Genomic DNA, 18,533 nt, shown 5'->3' on the forward strand with positions numbered 1-18,533 from the left:
TTGCCTGAAAATCTCCACTGAAGTAATTTTCATCTGAAAACGGCCAGAACAGAGGATATAGAATTTACCCCTTAATGTTTATTCAGGGCCTGTAAATATTATCTTGCCTTCTCCCACATGAAACATGTCTTTGACAGTAAAAACGCTCCCCTCTCTGTACCTGCTCATCCTGCTGCAAGGTGTGAGAGGGCCACGGATTGCTTTGCGAACACAAGTGTCTTAGTCCGCTCTCTGTGTGAAAGAGCTGGCCACAATCTCTGCATCTATAGCTTCTCTCGCACTTGTTCCCTTCGAACGAGCTGCTGATGGCTCTGTCACTGGGAAATAAGGACGGAGAATTCAGTGAACGGAATTGTTTTGCAATGTGCTTGTCCTTTTAGCATCAAGAGGGAGTTTTAACTTGGATTATGGACTAGGCTGCGGTTGATGTGCTAGGTCACTCGTGATTGTGCAGACAAGCTGTAGGTGGCTGCAAAACCAAGACCTAAAGAATATCAAACAGATTTATTAATGGACAAAATCATACTATTGTCTCATCCACTTACCAGTCTGAGACATCTTCTTCCTTCACATTGCTGGAAAGATGATAAATATTTCCTCCCTGACAGCCAAAGAGACAAAGAGAGAATTGTATGCATCAGTGATTTCAACATACAGTGAATGCATATGTAGCCGCAGAAATAACATCATTGCGTTGGTGAATTCACAGGCTCTATCCTCAAATCTTTTATTATCCGAGTCCAACTAAATAATGAATGTAATTACAGGCCTCTCTGCCGTGAAAGGATTCATTTGTTTCTGAAACATAGAAAAACGGTTATATGACTATTCAAGCAATTTATGTCCACATCCTTCATTTATATATACTCTGTAAAAGCCACGTATTTTTTGTCGGGCTGCTGTCCCACTGCCCCCTACATCCGGTTAAAATGAATAGCTAAATCTAAACTAAATAACGCCAAAATTAAGCAAGGATAATAAAAACAATACAAATATTACAAACATTTTTATTGAGAAGAAAAAACTTGAAATCCCAATAAAAAGAAAGGAAGAATCTGAATGTAAAATGTTTCAATGTGATTTGTGAACGTGCATTTCAGGTAACAGTTTCTCAGTGTTAGGATTGATTTTGGAGGTGGATAACAGAAGCAGGCTGCCCACATGTGCGTCTGTCAGTACAGATCTGTACTTATCTTTAACAGCGTTCATTGCCAAAAATGTTTGCTCACAAAACAAATATGGGGTATAACTTAAAATTGTATTTTAATGTCATTATTTATCACGGGCCACAAGTTGGCCACCCCTGCTACATACTATACATTTTTAAAGGCAATTGTGAATTACCTTATATAAAAAAATAAAAATGAGTAGCACTAATATAGAATAATATGTAAAAATGTGACAATAAAGTGATTAGTATCTAATTTGTATAACAATACATTCTATAAATATCCTACAAGTGTCAAATATATAGTGATCGCTGGATAGAATGAATCAAGAAAACAGTGACTAAATAAGTCCCATACAACTTAATAGAGAAAAAAGCAGTCCCAATAAAACAATGGAATACTCATGGGTATACCAAAAGGGAGCCCTGGTATAAGGGAGGAAGAATAAGAAGTGTCCTCCTCGATGTTCTTCAGATGATGTAAAATAAATGTAGGAGACCTAGGCAGAGCTTATACTACCTGCGCAACCATGCGCACTCCTGCAGCCCCAGTGATCTGTGCACCTGGCTGCAGGAGATTGGGGAGGCGTGGTGGACGCGTCACAGATGCATCACGAAGCTGGTTCGCCCTCATTGGCTGAACCAGCTCACGTGACACTGATGTCACGCGGCAGCCGCCCGAGAAGACAACATTTATTGTCTCCTCAAAACGCTGCTGTGTCAACGCTCCTCTTTGACTGCAGGCGCGCAGGCACTTGATTAACTGCGATAGCCAATAACTGAACTATTGTTGATGCACATGTAACACCTCCACTATAAGCTCGGCCTTAAGCAGCGTTCAGGGAGAACCACAGCCCGATAGTGTCTAGAAAAGAAGAAAAAAAAACAAGCGCACGGTCCAAAGCACATCAAATATTACGCTTAAGGAGCGTGCACTTTATTTTTCCTCTCTACTTTAGTAATATGTTAATAACTAAAGGTTAGAGAAAACAGAAAAGACTGCTATAACATATTCCCAATAACTGTATTAATGGAAGGTTTCCTAAAGTGTACCATGGCATGTAAAGTTTTAAAACAGTTGTGCTTGCAATCAATGAGGTAGCTCTATCTCCTGGCTGCAAAACTGGAGCAAAAACACAGAACCAGCCTGATCAAACAAAAAGAACATCACTGGAAACAATGGGATTTTGCTCTCATACATCTGGAGATGTTTTGGGGGGTTCCGCTACCATTTTACCCCAGTTTTCCATCCGTAGACTTATATAAATAGATCCCATGATGTTGCACAGAAACCAGAGTGTAAAACATCCATACTTAACTACTGTATTTCTGTGTTGTAGAGAAAACAGGGCTAGCAGTCTGAAATTATAGAGCTGTGGCCTGCCACACTGTTCTAATGAATGTGGAGTGGTGCAGAGAGCACCACCCCAGCAAAGGAGGCGTTAAACAGTGCTGTGTACAGTTGAAATGTGGACAGGTAGTGTAGATGCAGGGTTCATACTGCACCTTTCACAGCGATAAATGAAGGTTCTCATGCGGGGCAGGAACAGAAGCAGTCACAAACAGTAGTAATATGTTTAAATTACTGGAAGAGACAGCAGTAAAAATACGGATTCCACTGGAAGCACTGAATGAGTATCGTGTGTCCAGCAACTAATTTATGTTATTAGCAGGAAACCTCACCTGTTACAGTGCTATGTTCAATAACATAATCAGGAAAGAAAATACTTGTTCTAATCATTAGTGGGGCTCTCTGCCAATTCCCAAATGAGGGGATGAACCGTGCTGGCAGCCCATTAGGACGTACGTATTCAGTCATAAAACATGTTTTTTTGTATTTATCTGGGAAGACATGTTCATCATGCTTCAGTTTATCAGTGTATTTTGCTCTGTGTGTGTCTGCTTGCAGTCTGAGAAGTTTCAACAGGAGGAGTTAGGCAGGAAATTGGAAACACATATTACAATGATATGTATAAAATTCAGCTTTTTGTGAGTATTTCTTCTTTCAACTTTTCTACCATGTAAAAAAACTCAATCTAACAGGTCTCTGGATGCATACATTTCTTACTTAAAATGAAACCTGGTGAATAAAAAGGTCCTTACCATAACCTCCTGGCTGCCAAAGGGGTCAACAATGCATTGCTCTGCAGGGAAGGGGTTAATACATGGACTACCAACATGCATGCAAAAACGCCTTGTTGAGGAATGAAACATCAGTGATCTTGTGTGTACACTATATACTGATGCAACTATGGGGATCATACATTAAAGTTTTTCACCTGCAAACCTGGTGCTAAACTGATGCAAAAATACTGTGGCAGATTTTTCATAGAAGAAAATCTTATTGTTTTCGATAGGAATGTTTTTCTTGAGTATATTTGATGCAGATTTATTGCCCCAGTTATGCAGCCAGAAAACTTTGAGAAATAGGCCCCTACGTTATGTAAAGCAACTGCATTAGGATCACCTGTACATTTTTTGCGTTTACCAACCTGTATCCTGTTGAAAATGGTCAGTTTTGATTTAACGCTGTTGCCCGTGTCAAACGATGCACTTGGGATGCAGAAGGATTCCAGGGCCACTTGGCTCGGTGACGCTGCGCTGGATAGGTTGAATTTTAGCTTGTCCTTGAGGGAGGTGGAAGTGCGTCGCGGTCTGCCCAGCCGGGACTGTGTCTTGTCGGTGGTATTCTTGGCCTGGCTCTTCCCCGCACTGCAGAAAAAAGAGGCTACGTCGTCTGGTGTAAGAGCTTTTCCGGGCTGCGGATCAATTCCATCCTTTTGGTTTCCATAACCTACGAGGCTGCCCAGACTGACAAAGCTTTTGGGGAGTCGGATAAGCCCTGAAAGGATTCCTGCATCAGAGGTGCATGTAGAACGGCTGGAGCTTGCCAGTTCCTGCCCAAATGTTGGATTCCTCTGCGATTCGGTCGTTTTCTTGCTGTCATCCTGCGCTTCACATTTTATGAAGTCTGTGCTGGGTTGCACAACCATTTCTGCTGGTCTTTGCAGGCTTTGGGGAATGGCCCCATTGGGCTGGGTTTTGATCTGGTTGTGGGATATAGAGTGATGGGATTTGCTTATCATGTGGAACAGGTGCTGCTGAGCTGGAATCTGCTCCTGGGTCGCTGAACTTCCCTGGGCCTGAAGGACAACTTTCCTGAATTCTGAATCGTGCTGAAATGTGCTCTCGCCTGGCGGCGTCTGCTGGCTTTGCTCTCCAAAATGCTGCCACAGCGAGGTGTCACCTGACACTTTTAAAGGAGGCAAAACACCTGTGGAATTGAGCTCATTCAGAGCCCCCAAGCAAATGTCCATGGGCCTACAGTCTGTGCTCTGTTCCTTCATCACTGCTATTGAGCCAGGAACTGTGCTTCTGACCCAAAAGTTCTGCGTTGACTGGATCTTCTGGCTTCCAAAAATCGGGAGGCCAGTTAATGCCCCGCTTGGCCAAAGGTCCAGCCGTAGGGAGTCTTCCTCAGCATGTGGGAGGGAGTCTGTATTCGTGGCATCTTTCTTAACCACATTAGCGGTGTTAATCAACGTATACGTGCTAGATGATGTGGAATTACTTTGAAAGGATGTACACTCCCTCAGGACGTCGTAGTTCTGGGATTTTACCTTTGATACAGAACTTTCGGACACGTGGCACAGCTGCGCTGAGTTTCTGCTGTTGGTCTGCTCTTCTGAAGCCCCCACACTTGGTGCCAGTTTCTGCTGCACGATACTGGTCACCAAGCACCTCAGAAGGTCCCTACTGGGGAGGAGTGATTTGGAGGAGCTTGGGTCCTCCCGCTTGCTCTGCAGTGTTAACTTGCTTTGCTCGGCTTGTGCATGTTTTTGGAGCCCCTCATGACGGGGGCTCTCCCTGGGGCTAGCCCCCTTCAATGAGCACAGCCCATGTTGGACTTCGTAGTGTCTTCTCAGAGACCTGTAATCGCAGTAACTTTTACTGCAGCCTTGTTCAATGCACATGAAAGGCTTTGTCTTCAGGTGTGTCAGCATGTGTCCTGTTCTGGAAAGGAGAAAACCCAAATGGTGAGTGAAAATAACAAATGGTATATGTTACAGATTAACCCTTTCACTGCATGTGCATAAGAAGCATAGCAACTGGCAGCAAATAAAAACCAATGTTGCCCACATTCCTATTTCTGTCTATTGTAAAACCCTAATGTGAAATAAACTAACTAGAACACCCTATACCTGTCAGCGTTTAACCTATAAATGTGAAAATAATGTGAACATATAACACGGCTAATACATAAAATAAATCCAATTGTGTTAACAATACAGATTAGAGCTGCCAAGGTTTCCCACAATGCCAGTTATCTCCACAACTCACATATGTAGCAATGGGTTAAGGAAAAGAAGGATACCTGGCGCTGGAAAAGACACTTTATCAGCCTTTGCCACTTTTGTTGGGAGGTTATTCCATGAAATCCCCACCCTTCCCATTAAGAAGTACGTCCTCACATTTGTCCTGAGCTGCCATCCTCCAGCTTCAGAGCATGATCTCGTTTCAACACTTTTTATTTCTCTGAAATGTACTTTCCTCCGGCACCTTTTTTAAAGCCTTGATATATTTCAGTCTATCATATCCTCCCTCTCACTCCTTTCCTCTACCTCCCCTCACCCTTGTCTCCTCCAAGATTTACATGTTGATGTCCTTTAGTCTTTCTTGAAATATCTTAAGATGCAGACCATGCACCATTTTAGTAGACATTTTTTGCGCAACCTTTAATTTATATCCTTCAGGAGATACAGGAAGTTATTCATTAAACTCGGATAGTGTTGATTGAGGCACTATCACACAAAAACTCCCCATGATTACCACACACTCTCATTCCCACACCACCACCCCTTTATACGCACACATATCCCTCTTCATATCTACACATATCCCCCTTTAACAGGAACGTATCACTGTTTGAGAGAAACTACCTCTAAATCCAGCAGCGTGCTGGTTAATTGCACACAGGCAATCAACCTGACTCCAGCTTGCTGATTAGGACTCTGAGAAAAAGCCTGATGTGAGAAACAGGAGATTCCTTAGCTCACATTTGGGCTGACATAAGGAGAAGGAGGACAGACCAGAGATTTCCTTAGCCCACAACTGGGCTGACCTGCGGAAAATATGATGTCTTGATGCACATAGAAGGACTCTATGCTGACAGCAAGACAAGGGGACAAGACCTCTATACCTGGGCACAGAGTGTGTTTGGGGTGGTAATCAGCCTAGCTACCCACCCAGTTAGATAGGGCACATACAGTACTGTCTAGTTATTCTCCAAAGTGGAGTAGGTTTTTCTTTTATGTTTTTACATTGTTAAAGGAACAGGCAATAAAGCCTTATATTAATTTCACCCTTAAACGGTCTCCATTTGCATACCTCTGCACACATCTCTTATACCCACCCTTCATACCCACAAAGATCCCCCCTTCATACTCACAGATCTCCCCTTCATACTACATATACAGTTACATATAAGATACTCACGCAAATCCTCCCCCCCTTCATTCCCACAGATCCTCCCTTCTTGATACTCACAGATCCCCCCTTCATACTACATATACAGTTACATAGTAGATACTAACACAAATCCCCCCTTCATACTCACACAGGTCCCTCCCCCCTTCATACACACACAGACCCCCCCTACATATTCACACAAATCACCCCTTCAAATAACATATACATAGTAGATACTCACATAAATCCCCCCCCCCCCCTTCATACTCACAAAGATCCCACACAGAACCTCATTATCTCTGGTTATCTTGCGCCCCACAATGCCTTGCACTTAAAGGAAAGATCGCAGTGGCAGGCGCAAGGCATTTTGGAACGTAAGTATCAAGGCTACAGCGGTGAGTGATAGGAACGCTGCCTTCACACAGCCTGCAGTTCAGTGCTTTTAAGCTGCACACCATCGACAGAAAAAGAGTCTGCATCCCACTCGTTTGCACCGATTTTCCACGCGTCCCAGACAAGTGGATTTTCCAGCATTGGAAACTCCTACTGACTTCAATGTGAGCTTCGTATGATAGTGCCCCGATCTGTTTAATGAATTACCACTATGGTCTCCAGAATTGAATGCAGTGATGATACGTACAGATGGTCCTGCCGTTTGAAGGCCTTGCTGCAGACTTTGCATACATGGACTCTCTCCTGGCTGTGGGTCAGGCAGTGTTTGCTGAGGGAGCTGGCACTGCCAAACACCTTCCCGCACAGCCCACACTCTGGCATGGGGGTCTGAGGACATTTCCCTTTGTGGGAGCCATTGGTGCTGGACTTGGTTGTTGCTGAGTCACTTTCTTCTGGTGCTTTAGGACACATGAGGCCAAGCTCTTAATGAGAAAACACAGAAAAAAAACATTAACAGGCAATCCTATAGATGAATGGCTATACCTTAGCCATAGGAGCATGCTTTCATTAATGTGATGGCATACAAGATATGGCCCCTCTACCAACCTGCAGTTGGCTAACAGGCAAGATGGATCACTAGGACACCATGTAGGGTGAAGCACAGTCAAGGTGACAACAGATCGATTCTGTTGTCACCTTGAGGTGGGAGAGACAGACTTCATGGGACACAGTTCCCTTTTGTCCGTGTCACCGAGTCCCCCTGTGGTTGGAGGGACAGATAGACCACCACAGATCATTTTTACATATGATTACAGTTCAGTTAAAGTCAGAAGGGACGGAGGCATCATATCAGAATTATAAGGTATGCAACAAAAGTTGCAAAAGGGTAATCAGATTTGCAAAATTTAAGATGAAAAAAGGACTGCTATAGAAAGTAAGATCAACCATAAAAAGTTATTTAAGTACCTTAACAACAAAAAGATTAGAAAAAAGAATATAGGACTGCGGTAGGACAGCCTGTAGGCGAGGTCAGACAATAGTCCACACGTGTAGTTTCAGGGTAAACCAAATGTTGAGTGGTTTTATGTCTCCACAACACAAATAAACATTTGGGCATACTGTCCCTTTAAGGCAAAACAAAACTCATAAAAAGAACGCCTACTCCCCATAGGGTGATCTTGCTAAACATTCCAGGCCCTATCTCTCTGGCTGGCTGGCATTGTCCAGTTCCCAACCCCTAAAAATACACAATAGTTATGGAACAATATTAAGGTCCTTACTGTATCTTTGTTTGGGAATTTCTGTCCCTAGAGAGAGTTTAGGAAATCCTCCTGGATAGGAGCTTGCACAAGACAGCTCTGTAGTCTGAGTCAGCCACCTACTACAAGCAGTAGCCTCCTTATCAAGCTGGTTGTCAGTTGTCTCAGCTTACTTCCTGATTGCCCAAGTATTCTTACTGGGTTAACCTTCTGAGTGCTGGATGAAGGACTCAGATGTATTCTTTGGATTGGGAGTGGGAGGGCTCCTCCTCCCAGGATTCCTTCAGTAGGTCCAGAATACCCTGTGGCTGGCGTCAATATAGGAGCTCAAAAGGGGAGAAACCTGTGGAGGCTTGGGGAACTTCTCGTACCGCAAACAATAGGAAAGGGAGAAGTTCATCCCCAGTTTGCTTTTCAGTGTCCATGTAACGAGTGCTTACCACAAACAGAATGGGACCGCAAGGCTGAGGTGGGGATGTCAGAATACTCCGACCTACAACCACGTCCGGATTGCAGAGTCATAGTCGTGTAGCTGGGTCAGGGTAGGAGAAGTTAGAATGGTCGTGATACTCGCCGTGGTCTGGGGTTGGAGAAGTCGGATGTTCGTGTACTCGACGTGGTCTAGGATTGGAGAAGTCGGATGGTCGTTGTGCGTAGCCGGGGTCCAGGAGTAGAGAAGGTGGGAGTCCAAATGCAAGCCGAAGTCAGGGGTCAGAGAAGGCATCGGTCCGGGTACAAGCTGAGGTCAAAGGTAGAGAAATCAAGACAGAATGCAGAGCAACAGCAGGGCAGCAGGATGCTTGAGGCAAGAACTTCGAAACATAAACAGAAGTTTCTGCTCAGCCAAATTGGAGGATTTGATGAGCATAAATAGGGCAGGTAGCCAATAGCAGGTTAGTACAAGGCTGCAGGGTAATGACTGAGAACTGCCCCCTCAGATGTATTCAGTCCACCGATAGGCAGGGGTAGGAAGAAGAGCAGGTGCAGAATAATTGATGTTTTTAACCCCTCGCATGTCCCTGGGGATGCGGTGCCGGTGTGGAGTGTGAGCAGGAGTGCCTTCTGTTGCGTCACGGGATGCGGTACGGAGCCTAGGTCCGGTTCTTTTAGTGGGAATGTGGTGCTTGCGCGCAGCACTCGCACGAGAAGCGTCACCCGTGACGTTACGGGAGCAGGGCCTAAGGCCGATCCGTGCGATGCCCACCCGACTGACAGCACGACTCCTATGCAGAACCTCAGAGTAAGGTCCGTCACCCCTCCCGTCGTGGGGCGCACCACGGGGGCGGGGTCGAGGTCTAATCCTCACGTCTTCTGCAGGCTGCTGTCCTCCTCTTCTGCTGCCTTGCTCCTGCCGTTCTGTGTCTTCTTCTCCTGCCCCCCTGGAAGAAGGGGGGGGGGTGATTGAGGAGGACCGAGGGAGCACAGCAGGACGGAAGTACCTGGCACTGGCTTCCTGTGGGGATTGGGCTTCGGCCCTGCCCTCGTGATGCGTTCTGTGACAAGGACGGGTGACGCACGTCACGCTGCCAGGTTGGGGGGCACTGCACACACCGTGTCCAGGCTCTGCCCCCATGGCACGTCCCGCGACGTATGACGCACTACCAAGTCGGGGGACACCGCACGCACTGCACTCAGGCTCCGCCCCGTGACATTACGGGTGATGCACATCGCACACAAGCTACACGCAGGCGCCGCACGGCTCTGAGAAGTCTGGCTCTCTCTAATTATTCCTCATCTGCTCTTCTCCCCGCCGCTGCCTATCAGTGGACTGAATATGTCTGAGGGGGCGGTTCTCATTCATTACTCTGCAGCCTTGTACTAACCAGCTATTGGCTACCAGGTCCTTAAATGCTCAGAAAACCCTGCTGCTAGTTGGCTGAGCATAAACTTCTGTTTATGTAACGAAATGCTTGCCTCTTGGACACTGCTGCCTCCTGTTGCCTTGTTAACCCTTGCCTTGCCTTCCTTGCTCCTGTTTGACTTCGGCTTGTATCTGGACCTCCGTCTTCTCTGATCCCTGACTTCGGCTCGTATTTGGACTTCTACCTTCTCTACTCCTGGACCCCGGCTCTGCACTACGACTATCCGATCTCTCCTATCCTAGACCACGGCAAGTACCACGACCACTCTGACATCTCCTACTCTGACCCGGCTTCACGACCTTCACTCTGCACTCTGACTTGGTTGCAGGCCTGTGTTTCCCACCATCCCCACCTCAGCCTCGCCGTCCTGTTTGTGGTGAGCACCCGTTACAGTTCCAGCGCCGTGGGACGGGTAATTTCCAGGTAAGTGAAATATGGCCGGGTATGCCGGATCCCGGGTAATTTCCGGGTACCCGGTACATCACTAATGTTGATCCAAGTAGAAATCTGATTGCCAGTATTTGGATCCCTGATGTATATTTACTCACACAGGGCCGTGTCAGTGTTATCCCTTTTTAGCCCACCCTGTGCCTTTCACCTCCCTCCTCTTCACTAATCAGGCTTGGAGATTGGTTCAACTGCACACAAGAGTCTTCTTAGGACCACTTGTAAAGATACCTTTATCACCCACATGCTCACACAGGCCCGTGTGAGTGCTAATATTATCAGTTTATTATTCCTCCACTGTACACCTCACCCACTTCAACCTATCACCATTTAGTCTGACGTTATAGTGCTTTATTTGGTGCACGCACTAAAGATTTGTAGCCAGCTAATTAGCATCTCACTGCATGACATTACGTCTCTATTATCATATTCTAAGCACTAACTTTGTATTATATCTCTCACCCTGTGCTCTCCTATTTTCTTCCATGTTTGTTTGCACTAAGGATCCTGGATATATCCTGAAAGGGGTTTGAGCACCAGGAAGAGACTTCAGCTCAAGAGGTAATTGTACCCCTTAAGAAAGTAGTATCTATCTGTTTTTATATATATCTCTAGGACCCAGTTAGAGAGTGCAATGTATTCTTTTGTTTTTGGAGTCAGGAAGGAATTTATTTTTTCCCTTTATGAGATATCATTAGATGATATTTCACTGGGGTTTTTTGTTTGCCTTCCTCTGGATCAAAATACTATAATTACAAATATAGGATAAGTATCAGTCGTCTAAATTTAACATAGGGTGAACTTGATGGACGTATGTCTTCTTTCAACGTCATCTACTATGTAACTATGTAAGTATGCATATATGCAATTAGCTTTTGGGATTTTTTTTAAAACAGAACTGTTAAACAGATTTTACATTGTGCATTATACCACACTTTTAAAGCCACAAGATTATTGTAGGAAAAACATACTAACCTAAAGAATTGAATCATCACCCACAGAAAATTTTGAATTCAATATACTGTAAAGCCACTTCTCAATGCTGGAAAAGAGATCTGTTTCATTCAAATGATTGCCCTAAAATCTTCTCTATCACTTGGCATATTGAGTCTAACATACTGCATAGTACATGCACTGTGAATTTTAGCCATTAGCACTAGTACTTTTAAAGGAGCAATCCAAACTGTTTTTTTTTTTTTTTTTTTAAACCTAGCATTCAAGCAGACGGTCTCCAGAGCTGAACCCCAGTAATTTCAGCTCTGGGGAGACCCTGCATCCAGAGATGCGTACCTCCGAAGGGGGTACGGTATCGCCTCCAAGTTTAAAGCTCCCGCGTCACATGGGACAATTGGAAGCCGCACCAGATGACGACGCGGCTTCCTATTGGCCTGCATCCTTTGAAAAGCGGCTATTACATGAAGCCAAGCTAGCGTACCGGAGCGGCTACCGGCACCCCCTACGGAGGTAAGTATCTTCAGAAGCAGTTGGTCCTTGGAAGTGGAAATTAGTGGTGTTCAACTGCAGAGACCCCCCGCTTCAATCCTACGTAAAAAATGGTCAGCTTGGATGGCCGCTTTAATGCAAGTGTTACAGATATTTCCCCTGCAAAGGCTTAGCAGCTCCTGAAGTGATAGCGAGGGTTTTTCTTTTGTATACACAATAACTGTATCTCGCTCACCTTGCAGGGAGAGCATGGAATCCGAATCAGACGAATCCTCCCGGATTCTGGAGGACTCGCTCTCTCTCATTGCATACAAGGAAAGCTTGTTCAAATTATCCTGCATGGTATCCCCAGCAACATCTGTGGAGTGCAAACTCGGATCCAAATCCAGGTCAGGGTGTTCTGAGTATATAAGGTCACCAATGTTCTGACATAAATCTTGGGAGCCATATACTCCGTGACCTTCAAGGAAGCCTGGAAGAGGGACTTCAGACTGAAGGGCATGTTCATCGCTCAGGCTGTACAGACTCATCGTCACCTGGCCCAGTGAACACGCTGCCTTAAAATCTAGTGACCCGCTCTGTGTGCTTAGAAAAGCGAATCCAGGCTCACATATCACCACACCAAGCTGGTATCCCTACACAATAAAGGAGAACACATGCAATTACAATTGTGTTTCTTATCAGACCAACTTGTATATCTTATCAAACATATTGTTTGCAGGAATGCTAAATATTTGATCAGTATTAATCAGATTTCTAACAACCCTTATTTTGGTGCACTTGTACATTTATACATTTGTACAAATATGAACATGTCTTAATAAAATACATGCACATGTTTATAGTCTATACATGTACCAAACACATTTATATTATATTAACTGCATTTGGGTGGGACAGATTAAATGATTTTACATTATCATTTATGTGTACATTACAATAAGTATATAGCATACTTATTCAGATTACATAGACAGATTACTCACATTAGAAAGAGCTATTTGTTAACAAGCAGAAATAAAATGATCTGTTAATCCCTATATACCTGTATACCAACCAGAGATGTGCAAAATTTGTCTCTGGAGTTCGCGAACCAGGCGAAATTTGCACTTTTCCCACTACAAATGTAGAAACAAAGAGTCAATTGCCAAGTCGTATGACCATAAATTAAGGTCACATTAACTTTTATACACTGCCATTTTCACAAAATGATGTCAAACACTGGTGAAATTACGGAAAGTTTTGAGCACTGTTGCGTTTATGAAATATAAGGCCTCGTCCAGGGTGGTGCTGAGCGGGCGGGCGCGCTCACACTGGCCACGATAAAACACATTGCTGCAATGTGTTTGGCCAGCGTGAGTGAGTGCCTGCGCATGCTCGGCGCTTAGCTGCTTGCAGAAGCAAGCAAATTTGAATCTGCCACTCGCTCGTCACGTGAGCGGTTCGCCCAATGAGGGCAAACCAGCTCCGTGATGTCTTGGCCACGCCCACGCCCACTCGAATCTCCCCCATGCGCGCGCATCTAGTCGGACACAAATCGCCCGGCCGAGTGGGAGCGCATGACGTCATTGCGCATGAGCACCAGCGCGCTTGCTCCCTGCCTGGCCGCAGCCTAAGAAAAATTTGTGAAAGCACATCTTAAGATATTCGTGTACATATATATATATACTAGCTGATATACCCGGCGTTGCCCGGGATGTAAATGCGTAAAATCATTTGATGTAGTTGTTGGGAAAAAAATTTGGTGTAAAGAAACACCAGTACAATGTACTTTGTGAAGTAGGATGATTGGGCAGGGGTTAGAGGGGGTGTGGCAAGAGGGCGGTAAGGGCGGAGGGGTGAGAGGGGGTGTGTCAAGGGGGCGGTAAGGGTGGAGGGGTGAGAGGGGGTGTGTCAAGGGTGGAGGTGGCGGTAAGAGCGGAGGGGTGAGAGGGGGTGTGTCAAGGGAGGGTGTGTCAAGTGCGGAGGGGTGGGAGGGAAGGGCGGAGGGGTGAAAGGGGGGTGGGTGAAGACGCAGGTTAGGGTGGAGGATGGCGGTGGCAAGGGCGGAGGGGTGATAGGGGGGTGGTGGCGTCGTGGTTGAAGTAAGAGTGGAGGAGTAAAGAGCGGAGGTGTGAGGGCGGTGTGCTTGGGGTAAGACCGGAGGGCTAAGAGGGGGGTGGGGGCTTGGGGTTTGGGCGGAGGATGGCGGTGTGAAGGGGTGAGAGGGGGGAGGCAAGGGCGGAGGGGTGAAAGTGGTGTGGGGGTGGTTGTGGGTGGGTGTTGTGGTGTAGTCCCAGGTGTGTGGCGGTTAAGGGAGGTGGGAGGACGGCGTCTCCCAGCTGTGTGATGTCAGAGGTGGTTGCGCGCGCAACGGAGGTGGAAGGATGGTGGGGGGTGGGGAGCTAGGGGAAAGGGGGCCTGGAACACTGGTGAGGGGGGGTGGGGGGAGGTAAGGGGGAGCGAGACAGTGTCTGCGCTGGCAGGCATATTTCAGCGGCAGGGGGGTGGTAAGGGGGAGCGGGACAGGCGCCGCACACGGGGATGGTAAGGGAGCGGGACAGGCGCCGCACACAGGGATGGTAAGGGGGAGCGGGACAGGTGCTGCAGGTGAGCGGTCAAGGGGGGCGCGTGGGATAGTGAGGTGCCGCTGGCGACGTAAGCGGGGCAGAGGGGGGAAAAGGGAGCGGGACAGTCAGGCGAGGATGGCAAGGCCGGAGGGGTGAGAGGGTGGGGCGCCGTTCGCAACAGAAAGGGTTTCACTGACTTTGGTTGGTGGTGAGCGTGTCCAGGGGTGTCAGCATGTCCAGGGCTGTCAGCATGTCCAGGGGTGAGTGGTTCAGGATGGCCGAATGGAATCCGCAGGGTACTCTCAGGCACTATGAGAAAGGCCTGGGGTGTGACACGTATGAGAGGCTCAAGCTGTTTGAGTGTGGTGTGTGAGTGTAACAGTGGGTTAGAGCGCACCGGCCAATGAGAGCCGTGGGGGGGGGCGAGACACCGGCCAATGAGAGCCGTGGGCGGGCGGACCGACGGACCAATGACATTGTCTACAGACACACAACCAAGATTTTCAGTTTTATATATAGATATATATATAAAAAAAGATCACTTGTGAGCACATTCACATGTCTTAGGCCCCGCTCACACAGCGCGCGCTTATGTGTGCGCGTGCGCGTTCGTGGCAGACTCCTGGCGGCCAATGGTAGTGTTCGGTATTGAAACTACCATTGGCTGCAAAGTACGGCGTCGACACTGCTGCAGTCGCGGGTGTCTTTTGAAACTGTGATCTCCGGCTGTAGCAGCGTGACGTCAATTTCAGCAGTCAATCAATGTCCAGACGTTTACATTGATTGGCTGCTGAAATTGACCAGAGACTCGGCAGTAGGGACAGGGGGCCGGGGCCCCCCCTCTCTCAGTGTACACACACACAGCCACTCTGCGCCCGTGACACTGCGCCGCCCACCCCCGCATGTCGGATCATTCCGTCTGCTGGGGATGATCACACATCGCCCAGCAGATGGAAGCGCAGACGCGCACGCAGCATCGCGAAGAGGTTGGTGTACAAAATAAAGAAAATTGGACTCAGTAATAATATAAGCACCTGGATTGAAAACTGTTTAAAGGACAGACAACAGAGGGTTGTCATAAATGGAACTTTTTCAGGTTGGGCTAAAGTCGTGAGTGGAGTACCTCAAGGATCGGTACTGGGACCCCTGCTTTTTAACTTGTTTATTAATGAACTTGAGGTTGGGATAGAGAGCAAAGTCTCCATCTTTGCTGATGATACTAAATTGTGTAAGGTAATAGAATCAGAGCAGGATGTAATTTCTCTTCAGAAGGACTTGGAGAGACTGGACTGGAAACGTGGGCAGGTAAATGGCAAATGAAATTTAATACAGATAAATGTAAGGTTATGCATTTGGGATGCAATAATAAAAAGGCGACTTACAAATTAAATGGAGATATATTGGGGGAATCCTTGATGGAGAAGGATTTAGGAGTGCTTGTAGACTGCAGGCTTAGCAATAGTGCCCAATGTCATGCAGTAGCTGCAAAGGCAAACAAGATCTTATCTTGCATCAAACGGGCAATGGATGGAAGGGAAGTAAACATAATTATGCCCTTTTATAAAGCACTAGTAAGACCACACCTTGAATATGGAGTACAATTTTGGGCACCAATCCTAAGAAAAGACATTATGGAACTAGAGAGAGTGCAGAGAAGAGCCTCCAAATTAATAAAGGGAATGGACAATCTAACTTATGAGGGGAGGCTAGCTAAATTAGATTTATTTACATTAGAAAAGAGGCGTCTAAGAGGGGATATGATAACTATATACAAATATATTCGGGGACAATACAAGGAGCTTTCAAAAGAACTATTCATCCCACGGGTAGTACAAAGGACTCGGGCCATCCCTTAAGGTTGGAGGAAAGGAAATTTCAACAGCAACAAAGGAAAGGGTTCTATACAGTAAGGGCAGTTAAAATGTGGAATTCATTACCCATGGAGACTGTGATGGCAGATACAATAGATTTGTTAAAAAAAAAGGTTGGACATCTTTTTAGATGGGAAAGGTATACAGGGATATACCAAATAAGTATACATGGGAAGGATGTTGATCCAGGGATTAATCCGATTGCCAATTCTTGGAGTCAGGAAGGAATTAATTTTCCCCCTTAATGGGGTTTTTTGTTTAACCTTTCTCTGGATCAATAAGTAAGTATAGATATAGGATAAAGTATCTGTTGTCAAAATTTAGCATAGGTTGAACTTGATGGACCTATGTCTTTTTTCAACCTCATCTACTATGTAACTATGTAACCCTGCCTTTCACCATTATCACCCAGCATACAGTGTTTCCACTGCAGGAAGAGATTCTGGGAAATTATATGCAAATGAGCACACAATGTGTCACCTTTTGCCTGAAAAAACATTGTTACATGGAGCCCATATAAGCTAATGCTCGCTGTTAACACAGCTTTAAAAGCACAGCATGGGAATCAGATGCAAAGCGAGAGAAACCATTCACAGACATGGCGAACCTTAATGGGTATCATCACTGTGAAGTTGGTTATACTGCTGGCTTTGCAAATTTTCAAGGCTGTAGGGTTTACCATCACGTTTTAAGTTATGGTGGGTGAAAAAGGCAACAAGAAACCTCCACCATATTGCATATAGCACATAAAAAGATCACTTGTGAGCACACTCACATGTCTTAGGCAGGTCTGCAACCCTGCCCTTCACCATTATCACCTAGCATACAGTGCTTCCACCGTAGCAAGGGATTCTGGGAATGACATGCAAATGAGCACAACGTGTTGTGTGCGAACCCTGTCTTTCACCATTATCACCCAGCATACAGTGTTTCCACTGCAGCAAAGGATTCTGGGAAATTATATGCAAATGAGCACACGTGACACATTGTGCTCATTTGTATGTCATTCCCAGAATCCCTTGCTGCGGTGGAAGCACTGTATGCTAGGTGATAATGGTGAAAGGCAGGGATGCAGACCTGCCTAAGACGTGATTGTGCTCACAAGTGATCTTTTTATTTGCTATATGCAATACGGTGGAGGTTTCTTGTTGCCTTTTTCACCTACCATAACTTAAAACGTGATTGTGTGTGTGTGTGTGTGTATATATATATATATATATATATATATATATATATATATATACATATATACATACATATACATTAACATTCAATGACATACATTTGTAACAGATTAATTGCATAATTAGTGAGTTGTTGGCCTACATGTTCATATATTTATCAACTATTCATTAAAATTATTTCGTTTTATATATATATATATATATTATTTTAAAGCAACTGTAAATATTCCTGTATATTCATTTGCATGTCTTAGACAGGTCTGCAACCCTGTCTTTCACCATTATCACCCAGCCAACAGCACTTCCACTGCAGCAAGGGATTCTGGGAAATGACATGCAAATGAGCACACATATATTATTTTATATATATATATATATATATATATATATATATATATATATTTGTGTGTGTGAATCTGTTTATATATACATCATTACTTAATGAGCACAGATTAGGCTGAGTCCCCACTGGCGCTGAGCACGCTCATGCTTGGAGAGCGCTCCAAGCATGAGTGCCGGGTGTCCTGCATGTACGCGCGCGGGGGGGAGGCATTGCGGGTATTTGAGCGCACGGGAAAGTATCATTTTTTTTGATTATCTAAGCGCCGAGTGCAGGTGAGCGTGTGCCCGTGTACGAGCGCGCGCGCACTGCGTGAGCAGGGACTTACATATATCTATATATATAAGTAACCGCAGCAAGCGCCGCCCGCTCAGCGCCTTGACATAGATGCAACAGAAACTGTGTGAATTCTGCCCCCCCTCCATGTATCATATTTTAAATTAAATAAAATTCGATCAGACAGATAATTAGCATCATAGAGGCTCCCTGTCCAGTCAGCTGTACATTCAGATGTATACAGCACTTATACAGGCACTGTGTATAAGTGT

At 45.6% G+C, this 18,533-nt stretch overlaps 1 protein-coding gene across 5 annotated transcripts in view; it reads right to left on the reverse strand.

The window, feature by feature from the left end:
* Positions 1-18,533, reverse strand: part of ZNF541 (zinc finger protein 541) — a 31,408-nt gene that overhangs the window by 12,709 nt on the left and 166 nt on the right. For 3 of the 5 annotated variants that reach the window (XM_075606866.1, XM_075606865.1, XM_075606869.1), the window contains 6 exons: positions 13,087-13,159; positions 12,277-12,676; positions 7,278-7,512; positions 3,661-5,182; positions 546-601; positions 161-317 (listed from right to left, as the gene is read on the reverse strand). In XM_075606866.1, the coding sequence (XP_075462981.1) occupies positions 161-317; positions 546-601; positions 3,661-5,182; positions 7,278-7,512; positions 12,277-12,571 (2,265 nt within the window). In that variant the 5' untranslated portion in view covers positions 12,572-12,676; positions 13,087-13,159. Of the gene's footprint in view, positions 1-160; positions 318-545; positions 602-3,660; positions 5,183-7,277; positions 7,513-12,276; positions 12,677-13,086; positions 13,160-18,533 lie in introns of those variants that run through there. The other 2 variants (XM_075606868.1, XM_075606867.1) reach the window with 1 other exon arrangement.

This window comes from Ascaphus truei, chromosome 7, assembly GCF_040206685.1.
Source record: "Ascaphus truei isolate aAscTru1 chromosome 7, aAscTru1.hap1, whole genome shotgun sequence".
Taxonomy (NCBI): domain Eukaryota; kingdom Metazoa; phylum Chordata; class Amphibia; order Anura; family Ascaphidae; genus Ascaphus; species Ascaphus truei.